The 14261-nt window shown below is 40.7% G+C and overlaps 1 protein-coding gene across 7 annotated transcripts in view; it reads right to left on the reverse strand.

The window, feature by feature from the left end:
• The window catches only part of CELF1 (CUGBP Elav-like family member 1), a 70127-nt gene that overhangs the window by 20727 nt on the left and 35139 nt on the right, over positions 1-14261 (reverse strand). The window contains exons 1-3 of one of the 7 annotated variants that reach the window (XM_047072471.1): positions 8425-9306; positions 7128-7199; positions 5638-5789 (exon numbers count right to left, since the gene is read on the reverse strand). The exons of 3 other annotated variants lie outside the window; for them this stretch is intronic. In XM_047072471.1, coding sequence (XP_046928427.1) covers positions 5638-5708 — 71 coding nt within the window. In that variant the 5' untranslated portion in view covers positions 5709-5789; positions 7128-7199; positions 8425-9306. Of the gene's footprint in view, positions 1-5637; positions 5790-7127; positions 7440-8424; positions 9307-11177; positions 11214-14261 lie in introns of those variants that run through there. 3 more of the 7 variants (XM_047072474.1, XM_047072472.1, XM_047072478.1) reach the window with 3 other exon arrangements.

Here is a 14261-nt window from a genome sequence, read left to right on the forward strand (position 1 = left end):
ATTGATGGAGAGCTCCTCAGAGTCAGTGATCATGAATTACTGATATTATGCCTACTCAAGAACCAATGAATTCAGCAGCCCCCTGGAGAAGTACCTATACTATCCCTGTCATTCTTAAGAAGCAAGTCTATGGATATTCTTATCCTCTGTGAAATTACTGACCTGGGAGCAGGGTGGGAGAGAGGAAAAGCAGGGAATGAGGGAAGCAAGGAAGGAAGAAGAGAGATAAGGAGGCAGCAAGTGTTTTAGGGGAGAGGCATGGCACCAACCACCTTTTTTTACATTTCTGCTTCTAGCAGCAACTAGCAAGCAAATCATTAAAAATGAGAAAATGTGAAAAATCAGGACCAGAGGCTGCCTTGTCTACCTGGATTCTTGATGGAACATGCTATAGGAAAGTAAAAAAGAGAACCATTTTGGAAGAGAAACAGGAGAGACAAAACTAAGAGCTTCATTTTCAAAGCACACATTTGTTCAGAATTCTTAAACCCTCTCTTCTTTCTCTTATCTCCCTCTCAAAACTTCCTGGCCCCAGGCCCAGCTCAGGGGGGCAGAGTTAATGTCTTGTCCCACTTTTTCCCCATCCCCTGGCTCCACCTAACTATACCAGTGGGGTGAACCTTAACCCAACAAACTGATCTACCGGGTAGCCAGAAATCTAAGACCTATGCTTACAACAGAAAGGCCTGGCCAATCAAGCTCCTTACGGCTTGGCTTTACCGAACAAGACAATAGCCACTGGCCACATGTGGTTACTGCATAGGATAAGGAGAGGCAGAGAACATTTTTATCATCACAGAAAGCTCTATGGCACAGAACACTGCTCTACAGAACCTGGAACTGGTTAACAGAAACAGGCAGTGATGAAGTCAGAATTCGGGAAGCTGCAAGCAGAGACAGCCTAAGGTGACAAGGTAAAAGGGCAGTGGCAAGAGATAAGCGAGGTCATGCTACAACATCGACATCGATGAAGCCTGAAAACATGATGCCAAGTGAAAGAAGCCAATCACAAAAGGCTACACATTGTGTGATTCCATTTATATGAAATTTCCAGGGTAGACCAATCTATAAAGATAGAAAGCGGGTTAGCAGTTGCCTAGGAATGGGAACTGGGGGTGCAGGAGGATGACTGCTAATGGGTACCAGATTTCTTCTTGGGGTGATCAAAGTGTTCTGGAATTAGACAGCGGAGGCAGTTGTGCAACTTTGTGGACACAGTAAAAATCACTGAATTATGCATTTAAAAGGGTAAATTTTATGTTATGTGAATTATATCTTAATCTGAGAGACAAAGAGAGACGGAGCAAGAAAACGGGATGGAAGGGAGAATGGCAAGGCAAAGCCATGCTGCAATCAAGCAGCAGCACGTGCAGTGAGGACAAGAGAATGTGTGTCCTGGGTCAGAAAGAAAGGATTTTCTAAGTCTTCCAGAAAGTCCCTAATTACATTACAGTCCAGCCCATGTGTGCCCTTACAAAAAAACCCTTTCACATATGCTAGCTCCAGTGGGTATCTGTTCTTTGCAGCCAAACAGGCTAGCAAATACTACCTTTACATCTGCTCAAAAATCAATTCCTTGGGTGGGAACAAAATGAGTAAAGGAGATTAATAAATACAAATCTCCAGTTAATTAAGTCATGGGGATGTAATGTACAGCATGGGAATATAATAAATAAAACTATTAACTTTGCAGGTGACAATAGACTTACTGTCATGATCATTTCACAACGTACACAAATGTCAAATCACTGTGCTGCATACCTGAAACTAATATAATACTGTATGTCAACTATACCTCAATAAATTAAAAAATAATTCCCAAAACCTTTCATTACTCATTTTTTTCCACTCAACCTTTCTCATTACCTGTTGACCTCCATTTGTTCATTATACAAACAGAAAAATTTTGGATACTTACCAATCCCCAAGAGGCATAAATATTTGTTGCTTCCCAATCTTCAGCTACCACCCACCCCTACCAGGTCCCTCTGGCTCAGATACTGTGCTGTGGAAAACCGGCACAGAAGAACATCAGAATAAAAAGGACCCAGAAACACTGGCCTGAGTTACTTACCAACTGTTCTCTAGTGAGACAAAATTGTACATATTCTGGAAGGAAGGAATTTCCTTTTGGATAAAGGGAGATCTTCCTGTTAGTTGGGATGTTAGGTATTAGAAAAAGCTCTTAATAAAGGTTAAGTTACCTTTCAACAACTAAACAGGCTAACAATGCTTGTGAAGGTTTTCAGCCTTCTTCCCTGAGAAATGGAGATAACACCTAGAGACCTTATTTCAGTAATTATCTTTAATTATTAAAAACAAACAAACCTCACAGGGCTTATCATTCATTCAACTGTATTTCCTAACCTCCTACTATGTGCCAGATACTACACACTTGAGGGGCTATAGAAGGGGACTGAGCAGTACCTGTCCTGAAGGTGATGGCACCAAACAAGTGGAAGAACACAACTATAAGGACCTACAAATATTTTCACGGATGCTTAAAAGTTCTGTGGGGAAAAAAAATGGGTATGATGGTTTTATTGTATTTGGAGGAGGAGGGCAGGGACTTAAGCTGAATGGACAAAGGGGCTGGAAACAGTGCTGTATAGAATGGAGTGATGTGAAAATGGTAAGAACTCAGAAAAAAGAGAAGAAGGTAAGATAACATTAGGTAAAAAAAGGACTTGAGAAACTTAGGGGAGAGTACACATTTTAAAAGATTAGGAAAAAAGAGAGAAAACATTAGAAAATCACTGAGAATAAACAGATACATTGGAAAGATGCCCTGAAGAGCTTTTCTTGTGATACTAACAGGCTTGGACTTTATTCCAAGATTCTTTTTTTAAGGTTTATTTATTTTTGAAGGAGAGAGACAGAGTGAGAGCAGGGGAGGGGCAGAGAGAGAGGGAGACACAGAATCTGAAGCAGGCTCCAGGCTCTGAGCTGTCAGCACGGAGCACAACATGGAGCCCCAACTCACAAACTGTAAGATCATGACCCGAGCTGAAGTCGGATGCTTAACCAACTGAGCCACCCAGGCCCCGCTATTACAAGATTTTTAAACAAGGAAGTGATTGGACCGGTCTTTTAAAGACAACTGACAATACAGAGGATGAAATAAAAGTGGGGAAATAAAGAGATTTTTGCACAAACTAGCTCCTAAGATTAGGGCCCAGTCTCAGGCAATGCTGAAAAATTTGGGGGCAGAACCCACTAGAAATTGGAGATAACCCAATGAAAAAGATGAAGAAAAGAAGTTACTGATCCCTCTTAGGTTCTAGTACAGTCATTCTGGGAAAGTGTTTTTGCACGGGGAAGTTCAGGGGACATTTGGGGGAAAATACAGAGATGTGAGAATCAGAAAAGCAATCGGTACCCCCTTAAGCCAAGGGAAAGCTAAAAGGGACTGAGCTACAACTCCTAGAGAACACCCATTTCCTAGGGTACAAGCAAAGTAAGAGAAACCAGGGAAGCTGAAGAGTAGTCACAGCAGAATCAAGGACACTGTTAAAAGTAAGAATAGGAACTACAGTTCAGGTCCCCAGCCCTTCCACAGCTCCTCCAGCCATTCTTCTCTTTTGCAGGAAATTTTGAAATAGATACATTGCTAGATCACATTACTGGGCAAAATCACTTGAGAGAGAAAACTACTGATGTCAAGTCTCCTGCTAAAGAGTACGAATTAAAAGAAGGGCTGAGAACCCAACAAAAATGTGGCAAACACACCATTCTCACGAACTTTCTTCTTCCCAAATCTGTGTTTTGATATATGGTGCCCATGAGAATGGGCCCAAACACTTGCAATAATGAAAGAAGTCGATGGGTACCTGCTCAATGACACCTGAGGCAGCCTGGTCTAGGGGGCAAAAATAAAAAGATTATCATTAAACTTGATTTGAGGTCCAAAGCCGACACCAATTGTCCTCAGGCAAGTCAGTTACAGCCTCTCAACTGTTTCTCATCTGTAAACAGAGGCAACAGCCTGTGCCCAATTAACCTCCCAAAGCTTTTGAGAAGATGGAAGACTAAAACAAAGGCAAACATACTTGGGAAAACATGCTCCAACCGCATGCTCCCTGATCACCTCTGACAGAATGACCTGTATTCAGTCCATTAGCTCTCAAACTTCAGTGTGCATGAAAACCACATGGGGCATTGCTAAAATACAGATTCTGGGGCCTTTTTCTAACATCAGAATATCTGGGCATGGGTCCAGGAATCAGCATTTTCATGTTCCAGGTGACTTTCATGCAGTGTTCCGTGATCCAGACTTCATGGGATACTGAATTAGTTTAACCTCTTGAAATATGAGAGCAGGCTTAGGAAAAATACTGTATCTAAGGACTGAACAAAGGCAGTGGCAAAACAGAGAGAAACTGTTACAATGAAAGATAATTTGAGCCACAAAGTCCTAGCTCTAGGGACATATATCTGGTATGTGGGAGTATTTTGATAATATATATTAAGTCTTTATGATGGCATTGATTTCACCCGTTATCTACAGCTATAACAAAATTTTAGCAGTAAAGAGCTTGCATAAAAAGACAAACCTAAATTACCATTATTTTGGACACTACAGAGAAGGCATAACATCCGTATCAAATGAGTGAGCCAGCTAACTTTGAGGTCCCCCAAACTATTTCACAGAGAACTGTTCAAAATCTGCTATCATCCACACCTGCTACAGATAATCCCAAGGTAGATGGATTTCCAACGGAGAGCTATACTGAAGGACTTAGACTACTGCCTGTTATCTAGGGAATATTCTACCATTTAATATTCTTGGCTTTGAATAACCTAAGGCTCATCTGCTTGAGGTTTCAAGATACTTTGAAACCCAGTTTAATTAACTGAAAACAAGAGTTAGAAATGTGTTCTTCACGAAGTTCAGAATTCAGGTTCCCTGAAGCTACAACTCAGAACCAGGTTAGCATTTTAGCTGTGTATAATGATAATGTCACTTACTAAACAGTATTTTAAACTGATTAGATTTCTTGTTCCCATGTTGAAAATTTGGGCAAATTGCCAATCAAAATTGATACAGTTTTGCTGAGGAGGGGAGGGGAAGAGCACACATCTGACATCCCTGAAATCACGTGTTGTGTTGCATTTTCAGTTTGACTAGGAAAAAATCAGGGCCCAGGGATACAGTTTAGATGCCAATACAGCATTCTGCATACATTACTAAATACACTCTAGTAACCTGTCTCCACTGTGACATGAGTCTAAGAATTTGATGTAAATAAATAACATCCCAAAAGATTGTTTGAAATTGCATACCCAACACAAAGCAGTAAAGCTAAGGTTTAAAAAAAAAAAAATGCGTTGGAATCTATCACATGGGGAAACACTACAGCTTGCTTGAAGGGACTGGAGCCAGCACACTTGAGTTGATGTTGCTGCTCATATATCAAATGTACCCTTTTGTACAGAACTTAGCTACAGCCCCAAGGAAATCAGTAGTAAGGAGACAGAATCAGAGTACAATAGAAAATAATAATACTGTGGACTTTGGCTTCCTCACCCAATTTTTTTCTTCCCTCTTTTAGGGAAAGGGACCAGTTTTACCAAATAACAAAGAAAACAGCCCAGTTCCTCTGCTTATGACAAAAATTAGACAACAAAAATACTTACACAGGACTGGAATTCAAAGAGCAATGATCCACCATCATTTCTGGAAGGAAATCCAACTTAAACGCAGCCATCACCTCACTCTCCCCTTCAGAAGCCAATGATATTAACTTGCTGCACTTGTCTGATCCACAAATACACACAGCTTTAGCTTCCTGGGCCCCACAAAAAACACAAAGTGGAAACAGGAGCTCAGGGAAACCAGCAATAAGTGCCACAGAAACAGGCAGGACTGGGGAGGGGAAAGGGAGTACTGGATTAAAAGGGGGATGTGAGCATGTGAAGGGAGGCTCAGCCCGGCACACAATGAAAGTGCTGATGCGCCAGGCTGGGTTTGTGTGATTTTCCCTGGCGAAGCAGTACTAAGTGCACTGTCAGATAAATAGAGTGTCAGATCCATGAAGATAGCAGTGGCTAACAGAGCAGAAGTAACACTAACTTGTTTCACATCTTCAAACTCCTTTCTGCAAATCAGGTTTTGAGGGGCCCCAAGGTCTGAAACTACCTGAAGCAAAAAAAGAAAAGAAAAAAGAAAAAAGAAAAAAGAAAAGAAAAGAAAAGAAAAGAAAAGAAAAGAAAAGAAAAGAAAAGAAAAGAAAAGAAAAGAAAGGAAAGGAAGGAAGAAAGAAAAAAAAGCTCACCTCATGTGGTCTGAAAATGTTTTTGGAAGGAAAAACTAGGCTGTTGGCCTTGGTTTAAACTTAGTTTTCCATGTGCCAAAGGCAGCAATGAGCACAGTGCTGGGTCCACACTAACCTCAGAATAGTCACATAAGTAGTGGTTCAGACCATCGGAAGCAGGCCAGAGGCAAGATGGCTAAAGAACTGGTCACCAAAAACTTAAACTGTTCACATACTACCACTTGCACTGGACCAACCTTGATTTCTTAATGGTGCGGAGAGCAGAGTGGTTACCTAATGGTTCCTCATCAGAATGAAGGACTTTTTAAAAATTCCTGCTTCAGTGATACTCATTAGGTGGCACAGGGAAAATTTCTTTACCCTGAATCTTATTTTGCCAGAAAATTTAAAAAGTAAAAATGAAAATGGGATAGTAATATTCTGCCTTTTGATAGAGTACTAGGAAATCATGTCTTTTCTGCTGTTTGACCTTTCCAGAGAAACAAAAAACCAAAAACCATCAGAGTGATGATGAAAAAGAACAGGGACCCACCAGGAACACACACTCAAATGTAAGGGAAGGACGGAGGAATGCAATCTTAGTCTCTTCATTCTCCGTCCTCCTTTAAACTGATGTTAAAACCAAGATTAATAAATGCACACATAAAAATTCTATTATGGGTGAGCAGTGGAAATGGATATACTTAGCAGTCGAGGCAGATGTGGTGCTCCCGTTCTCAATTTAGCTTCCCATCCTCCAGACAACAAGTGGTGGCATTTCAATATTTAGGCAGTGACTCTAAAACTATGTCTCTGAAGGCTCCCAAGCTGCACAGGCCTTCTTTCCCATTTTTATCATTAGCATTGCCTTACCTCAAAGATTTCACTTCACTCAAGCTCAGTTCACAACACAGGGAATTTTGAAAAAAGGAAGTTATGTTCAGCCTGTAAAGAGGTAAACAAATGAACTCCTAAACGTATAGCGTTACTTAAAAACAAAAATAATGAAAGGCAACATGTCACTGTATGGGCCTAAATGTTCTAGACTGGCTAACAGTGCCTGACCCCTATCTGCATCCAACCAAGGAACTGTGTCTTCTGTTCGAACATGCAAACATAACCATCCAAAAGTTAGAACTAGAATAGCAGCTAACTGCTTTTGTATTTTGTCAGAGACCCTGGCTCCTGTAGAGACACAAGCGGCAGGAGCTGTCTTCCATCCTGCTAAAGGAGGAAGCCAACCCAGACTGCAGTGAGAGGAGACTGCAACTGGCACATGGCACACGGGTTGCCAGGCGCTGACTGCCGGACAGGCAGGAGACAGTAACCCTAGCTGGGACTGGTTAAGTTACTGGTTAGGTTTGTCCTAGTTTCTCCTATGCACACTGGAGCTGATCACATGCTTCTTCCTACAGAAAGCTATCAGGACCAACAAGTAACTTTGTGAGGTCAGTCAACAACCAAAATTGGGTTCTTTTTAGTTCAAGGATTCTTTTAAAGAGGAAATCAACAAATTTTAAGATAATCTCGCTGGTTACTGTTATGCTTTTATTATTCACTAAAAATATTATCTAATTCAATTTCTATTTTAATCAGAATCACATGCATAACAAGAGAGCATTTAATGTGGAAGAGTTTACTGAGCAGCCAGGCACTGCTCAGCATACTGTAAAGATGTGCCCTCCTTAAGTAATTTTTGTCAAGCCAAAGCTTGAAAATCACCAGTTTAGAGTAACGTTTTAAAATCCATTTTATGACGTATAAGGCAAGACTGCTTTAAGAACTTAAAAGATGGAAATATTATTACATGAAGGAGGGCACTTCTCTTTAGGCAGGTCACAAGAGTCATCTCAGTATAATAAAATTCAACATGCTTGTGGGAAAAGAAAGCACAGAAATTAATCATAAGTCACAATTTCAGAAAAGGATTACAAAGTTAAATGATGATAAAAACAATTATTCAAATACAAAAATGCAGATGTTAAGGGGAAATTAAAAAGAATTAGCAGTTATTCACAGAAAACTGCCTGTAAGTTGTTTTTAAATTTCTGATTCAGAAACACATTTCAAGCTTTTCCCACAAAGGATGCATTAGAAATAAAGAGATGGCAGGAAGGGTTATAACCAATGGTCTGCTACAAGAGGTAACTTTCCCTCAGTCCCTTTTTACCGTGTGTCCTCTCATTGTGAGTTTATACACTCAAGGTTTCCTCTTCTTTCCCTTGTGGTCTTAGTTTTCTTTGCTTTGAATATTCTCCTACTTCTTTTCTAAGGGCAACAATTCAAAGCCCAATGATGTTAGGGTAGGGGCAATCAACCTGCCATAACATTAAGAACCAAAATCATTAAAACTGATCAGTAGATAAGGGAAACCCTTTAAAAAACAGCACAGCCTGCATTTAGAACATCGGAGTGGAATAAACAGTTTAAAAACTGGACTAGAAGTGCCAGAAATCACAGCAGTTGTTTCGTCAAAAGAGTGAAAGAGCAAAAGAAAAGCATAGTTGAGCAAAACGGCCCAGGTGGCACATGCGAACGTCAGGCTGTCTATCTTGACTGACATAACCAGGGAGGAGTTCAATGACAAGTGAAGGGATTTTATACTTCTAGCTCAATAATCTAAATGTGTTTTGAAGGGCAAAAATGTGAAGTCTGGTTATATGAGCACAGAGGAAATTAGAGCTTACTGCCAAATTATAAAAGAGAACCTATGTCATTAAAAATCACCATCAGTGTATATGAGAAAAGTGTAATAATCTACGAAAAAGTCATAACCTCAGACAGTTAAGTGGACTGGATATTTCCCCCCAAAGCTTCTGGTAGTTAGAGGATAGAAAGGTTGTAGAAAAGAAGTAAGCAACTGATACCACTTGAAAATAACCAACCACACTTAGAATTTTTAGCTTAAAACCTTTATGGGCTTGAATTTCACTTCAAAAATTGAGTACTTCTAATATGATCAATTGGGAGCCTCCCAGAGCTCCCAATCCAGTACTCTGCACAGGCAAAAATATACTGCTCTGCCCCTCCCCTGTGTGCACTCTCTCTCCCAAAAATAAACATTTAAAAATATTTTTTTTTAATTAACATAAAAGGGGAGCCTGGGTGGCTCAGTCAGTTAAGTGGCCGACTTCACTTTGGCTCAGGTCATGATCTCACAGTTCATGGGTTCGAGCCCCTTGTCCAGCTCTGTGCTGACAGCTCAGAGCCTGGAGCCTGCTTCAGATTTTGTGTCTCCCTCTCTCTCTGCCCCTCCCCTGCTCTCGCTCTGGCTCTCTATCTCTCAAAAACAGATAAACATTAAAAAAAAAAATTTTTTTTAATTATACTGACCAATTTATGTAATCATCTACTTGACATCTCACTTTGTGGGAGCTTTTTGTAAAAATGTGGCAGTTAATTTTTTAAAATGTTTTTTGATAGGCAACTCTTTAATAAAGAGTCCCTGTGCTTTAATAAAATCACCTTTTTGCACAAAAGCCCCAAACCTCTGAGTTTCCAATAAAAGTCTAGACAATGAAAAAATTTCTGACCTCGGGATGGGGGAGTTTAAATGCTGTAAAACATTTTTTTTCTATTTCAAATCTATAATCACTGTAAGGCAAAAAGCACCAAGTTTAGTCATTGTTGTATGCAAATTGGTTTGATATTAAATGATCATTTATTGGGGCGCCTGGGTGGCGCAGTCGGTTAAGTGTCCGACTTCAGCTCAGGTCACGATCTCGCGGTCCGTGAGTTCGAGCCCCGCGTCGGGCTCTGGGCTGATGGCTCAGAGCCTGGAGCCTGTTTCTGATTCTGTGTCTCCCTCTCTCTCTGCCCCTCCCCCGTTCATGCTCTGTCTCTCTCTGTCTCAAAAATAAATAAACGTTAAAAAAAAAAAAAAGAGGGGCGCCTGGGTGGCGCAGTCGGTTAAGCGTCCGACTTCAGCCAGGTCACGATCTTGCGGTCCGTGAGTTCGAGCCCCGCGTCAGGCTCTGGGCTGATGGCTCAGAGCCTGGAGCCTGTTTCCGATTCTGTGTCTCCCTCTCTCTCTGCCCCTCCCCCGTTCATGCTCTGTCTCTCTCTGTCTCAAAAATAAAATGTAAAAAAAAAAAAAAAAAAAAAAAAGATCATTTATGGTATACTGAGAGGATACGACAAGGCTAACGGGGGAAAACGAACACCTTTTTTGAAATCTAAAAACTTTACCATTTCCTCTACTGCCTCCTCCCCCAATCAGTGTCAAAGATAATGACTAGCAGAAAGATTCTCTTCTGTGCTTAGTTTTGTTGGCAAAAGTATAAACTCAAAGCCTCCCTTGGAGTTTCTGAAACTAACCCTGACCTAATAAAAGTGTCCTGTCAAATTGTGACCACCCTTCAAATCAGGTCGTATTTTCAGATCCCAAATTGGTTCTGGAATTTAGTGTAATTCTTAGTTTGTAACAATATACTACGTAACTTTAAACTTTATTTCAGCTCCAGTGGTGATTAAAAAATCAGTATGTTGAACAAATTCTGATTCCAAGTGGGTAATATTTGTGTGGAATCCACTAAGTTCTGTCCTCATCCTTATTCTGGTTTACTCAGGGTCTTCCAGTTTGAACTGGAATGGGGAAAGAAAGTTAGCCGGGTAGCTGCTGTGTGTACAAACACACACACACACACACACACACACACGCATGCACGCACGCACGCGCGCGCGACTAGGCAACAGCTAGTTCAAGTGGGAGATAAGCCTGCTTTGGGAAACAGCTAAGGAGAAAGTTGAGAAAGAGAAAGAAAATATTTCTAGCCTCCTAGGAATAGGAAATTACACCCCATAATATAGGAAAAAAGCCATCACCTTTCTGAATGCAACGTTTTCAAATCTGCACAACAGGCCTCATGCAAGAAGGTTAAAGAGATGACCATAGAGCACACTCATCCAGCAGTTAGCCCATACCTGTGGCTTTACACCTCTCTGGACTATGTCTTCACTCTAAAAAACCAAGGAAAGAAAAATAAGTGGACCATGCCTACACTTCTCATAATACCAGAAATGTAGTTTCTTTCCAAAGAAATGCCCCCCTTTGTCACCATGGCTGAGGATTTAAAAAAAAAAGAAAAAAAGGGGGGGCACCTGGGTGGCTCAGTCAGTTGGGCATCCGACTTCAGCTCAAGTCACGATCTCGCGATTCGTGAGTTCGAGCCCCGTGTCAGTCTCTGTGCTGACGGCTCGGAGCCTGCTTCAGATTCTGTGTTTCCCTCTCTCTCTGCTTTTCCCCTGCTCACATACTGTCTCTCTCTCTCTCTCTCTCAAAAATAAAATAATTTTAAAAATTAAAAAAAAAGATAAAAGAACTCCTTCTCCCTCTCCCATTGTTAAAGTACACAATACCTTAAAATATAAATTGCATTTAACATCTCAAAGTTAATTTTAAAACACCATCAATTTAAAAGATGGGAAAGTGAAAGTACTAAAAGACTTAATACAGGTTTGTCCCTAAATATCACAACAAATAGCAAAACAAGGACCAGAACTTATGAGGCTGAATTTCAGTACATTTAGGTCACAAAAAATCTCATTTTTAGCATCTGCTTTTGGATGAGAAACTACGAGAGAGCTAAAGGCTATATAATTCTTTTAGCAATTAAGGGTCATGTTATTAATGTGGAGAGACCACGCTATTTCCCCAAAGCAACCTTCCTGAATAGGCAGGTACCAGGCATAAAACTCTTCAAAGGCAACTAAGTTCCTGTCTGTATAAATGCATCTCAGTGGCCCTAGGGCGGTGGTGAACCACTGAAACCAAAAAAAATCAGAAGATGGGGAAGTTAATTGAAGCTAAAAGCAAACAGACGAACCACAAAACCGATTTGATTTATTTTTAAACATTATCGAACAATCTTGCAAGTAAAGATTGATTCTATAAAGAAAGCTGCCCAAATTCCTACAAACTTTCATGTCCACCCCTGCCGGCTATACTTCTGTTTGGCCCTGGGTAAAGACAGAGAACTGCCAAAAGTCATCAAGGATGAAGTCTACTTTGGAAAGTAAGAATTCTGAAAGACAAAGTGAAAACCAGAACTATGAGACACTGCACTCTACCTACCTTCCTAAAGACAAAGAGGTTCCTTGTCCAAATAGGTGCTTAAGTACTTAATTTGACTTTTCATATGATCTAATTGGTTTCCAATTTTGCTAATGAAGTAGTGATGCCTCCAATCATTTTAAGGCAAAATCCAGATTAACAAAAAAACTTCTAAAAGCATTTTACTTGGACCTGCCTACATCATCAAAAATTATTAAGAGGAAAGGAACTTACATTTACTAAGTTCACAATACCTCACTTAATCCTGTATCATTATCGTCATTTAAGGTGGGGACTACTCTAAGGATTTAGATGCTAAAATAATCTGCACAAGGGATTCTAACCCCAATGTGACCAGTATCTAGGAGGTACAAACTTTTACTGAGACAGTGTGTCTTGAGAAGGCTCTGGAATAGCAGTTACTACCTTGCACGGTAGAGAACAGGTTGAAGTCCTACTTGTTCATTTTATTCTAGAAGAGGTAAAGGGCAAAGAAAAGACCAGAGAGTCACGTTTCCCAAAATGTCATATGAAATGTGCACGAACAGTTGAGAAACACTGCTGTTGTGTGAAGCTGTTAGACCAGACTCAGGCTGCATCCTAGCTGGGGAATCTCCAGAAGCAGAGAGCAAAAGAGAGGCCTGAGATCATTACGAAGGACCAATGTATAAAAGAGTGAGAGACACATGTCTAGGTCCCAGAAAACAAAGCAGCCCTAAAAGGGTTAAGGAACACCCTAATTGCCTAGCCAAGAGAAAAAAGAAAAAAGAAAAAAAAAATTATTTAAAGAAACAAACACATTAGTAGATATTAATCACCCTACTCCTAAGTCATCAAAGACTTCTTAAAGGAAAACTCAAACACCCAAAAAAGGATCAGCACTCTCTTCCTCCACAAAGATCCTTGTCACTTGAAGAAAGACGGTGGGAAGCTTAATACACAAGAAGGTATATTCTTTAAAAGCTTTGCCTTCCCAGTTTTGTTTTTCCTACATATTGTTGCCTTGTCTGTCAGAAAACAAATGCTTTGGGGAGAGAGGAAAGCTGAATGGAACCTAAAAGCGTTAGGTTTGTTTTTCACATCTTTCATTTCTGTGGGGAACCAAACAAAATGCCTAAGCTCTGTGAGGAAGGCTGGACTGCATTTGTCCTGTACCTCCTTGGAGCTCCACAGAAGTCTGTTTAAGATAATCTCCACCTTTCTCAATCACCATAAGGGGAGGTATAAAGGCAGTTCCAAAGAGAGGTGAAAAAGAGTCAAGGGGGGAAAGGTACACCAATGGCAGGATGGTGGGTGGTGGTGCACAAGGCAACAGAGGAAAGAAGGATGAAGAGCAAGCTAGCTCTGAGGAAAACAAGCAGTATTCACCTACTTGTGACATGTTAACATGTTCAAAACATGACTTCCTATGAAATTTTAAAACTGCACTTAGCAAGTCAGTGGTACAGGGAACTCTAAAAGGCAAACTACCGGGGCGCCTGGGTGGCGCAGTCGGTTAAGCGTCCGACTTCAGCCAGGTCACGATCTCGCGGTCCATGAGTTCGAGCCCCGCGTCGGGCTCTGGGCTGATGGCTCAGAGCCTGGAGCCTGTCTCCGATTCTGTGTCTCCCTCTCTCTCTGTCCCTCCCCCGTTCGTGCTCTGTCTCTCTCTGTCCCAAAAATAAATAAACGTTGAAAAAAAAAAATTTAAAAAAAAAATAAAAGGCAAACTACCTACTGCACAATTTCCCCAAGGAAGGATAAAATTATATTTGGTTTTGGAATATATCTTGGAATTCATATGATCTTGCCATGTTTAAAGATGCAGTCATTGGGGCACCTAGCTGGCTCAGTCAGGACAGCATGGGACTCTTGATCTCGGGGTTGTGAGTTTGAGCCCCACGCTGGGTGTAGAGATTAATTAAACAAACAAACAAGCAAGCAAGCAAATAAAAAGATCCAAGAATGAATGAACA

The sequence above is a fragment of the Lynx rufus genome, unplaced genomic scaffold (genome assembly GCF_022079265.1).
Source record: "Lynx rufus isolate CCGP_SWC_20201006 ecotype Redwood Valley unplaced genomic scaffold, mLynRuf1.p SCAF_9, whole genome shotgun sequence".
In the NCBI taxonomy this organism is placed as follows: Eukaryota; Metazoa; Chordata; class Mammalia; order Carnivora; family Felidae; genus Lynx; species Lynx rufus.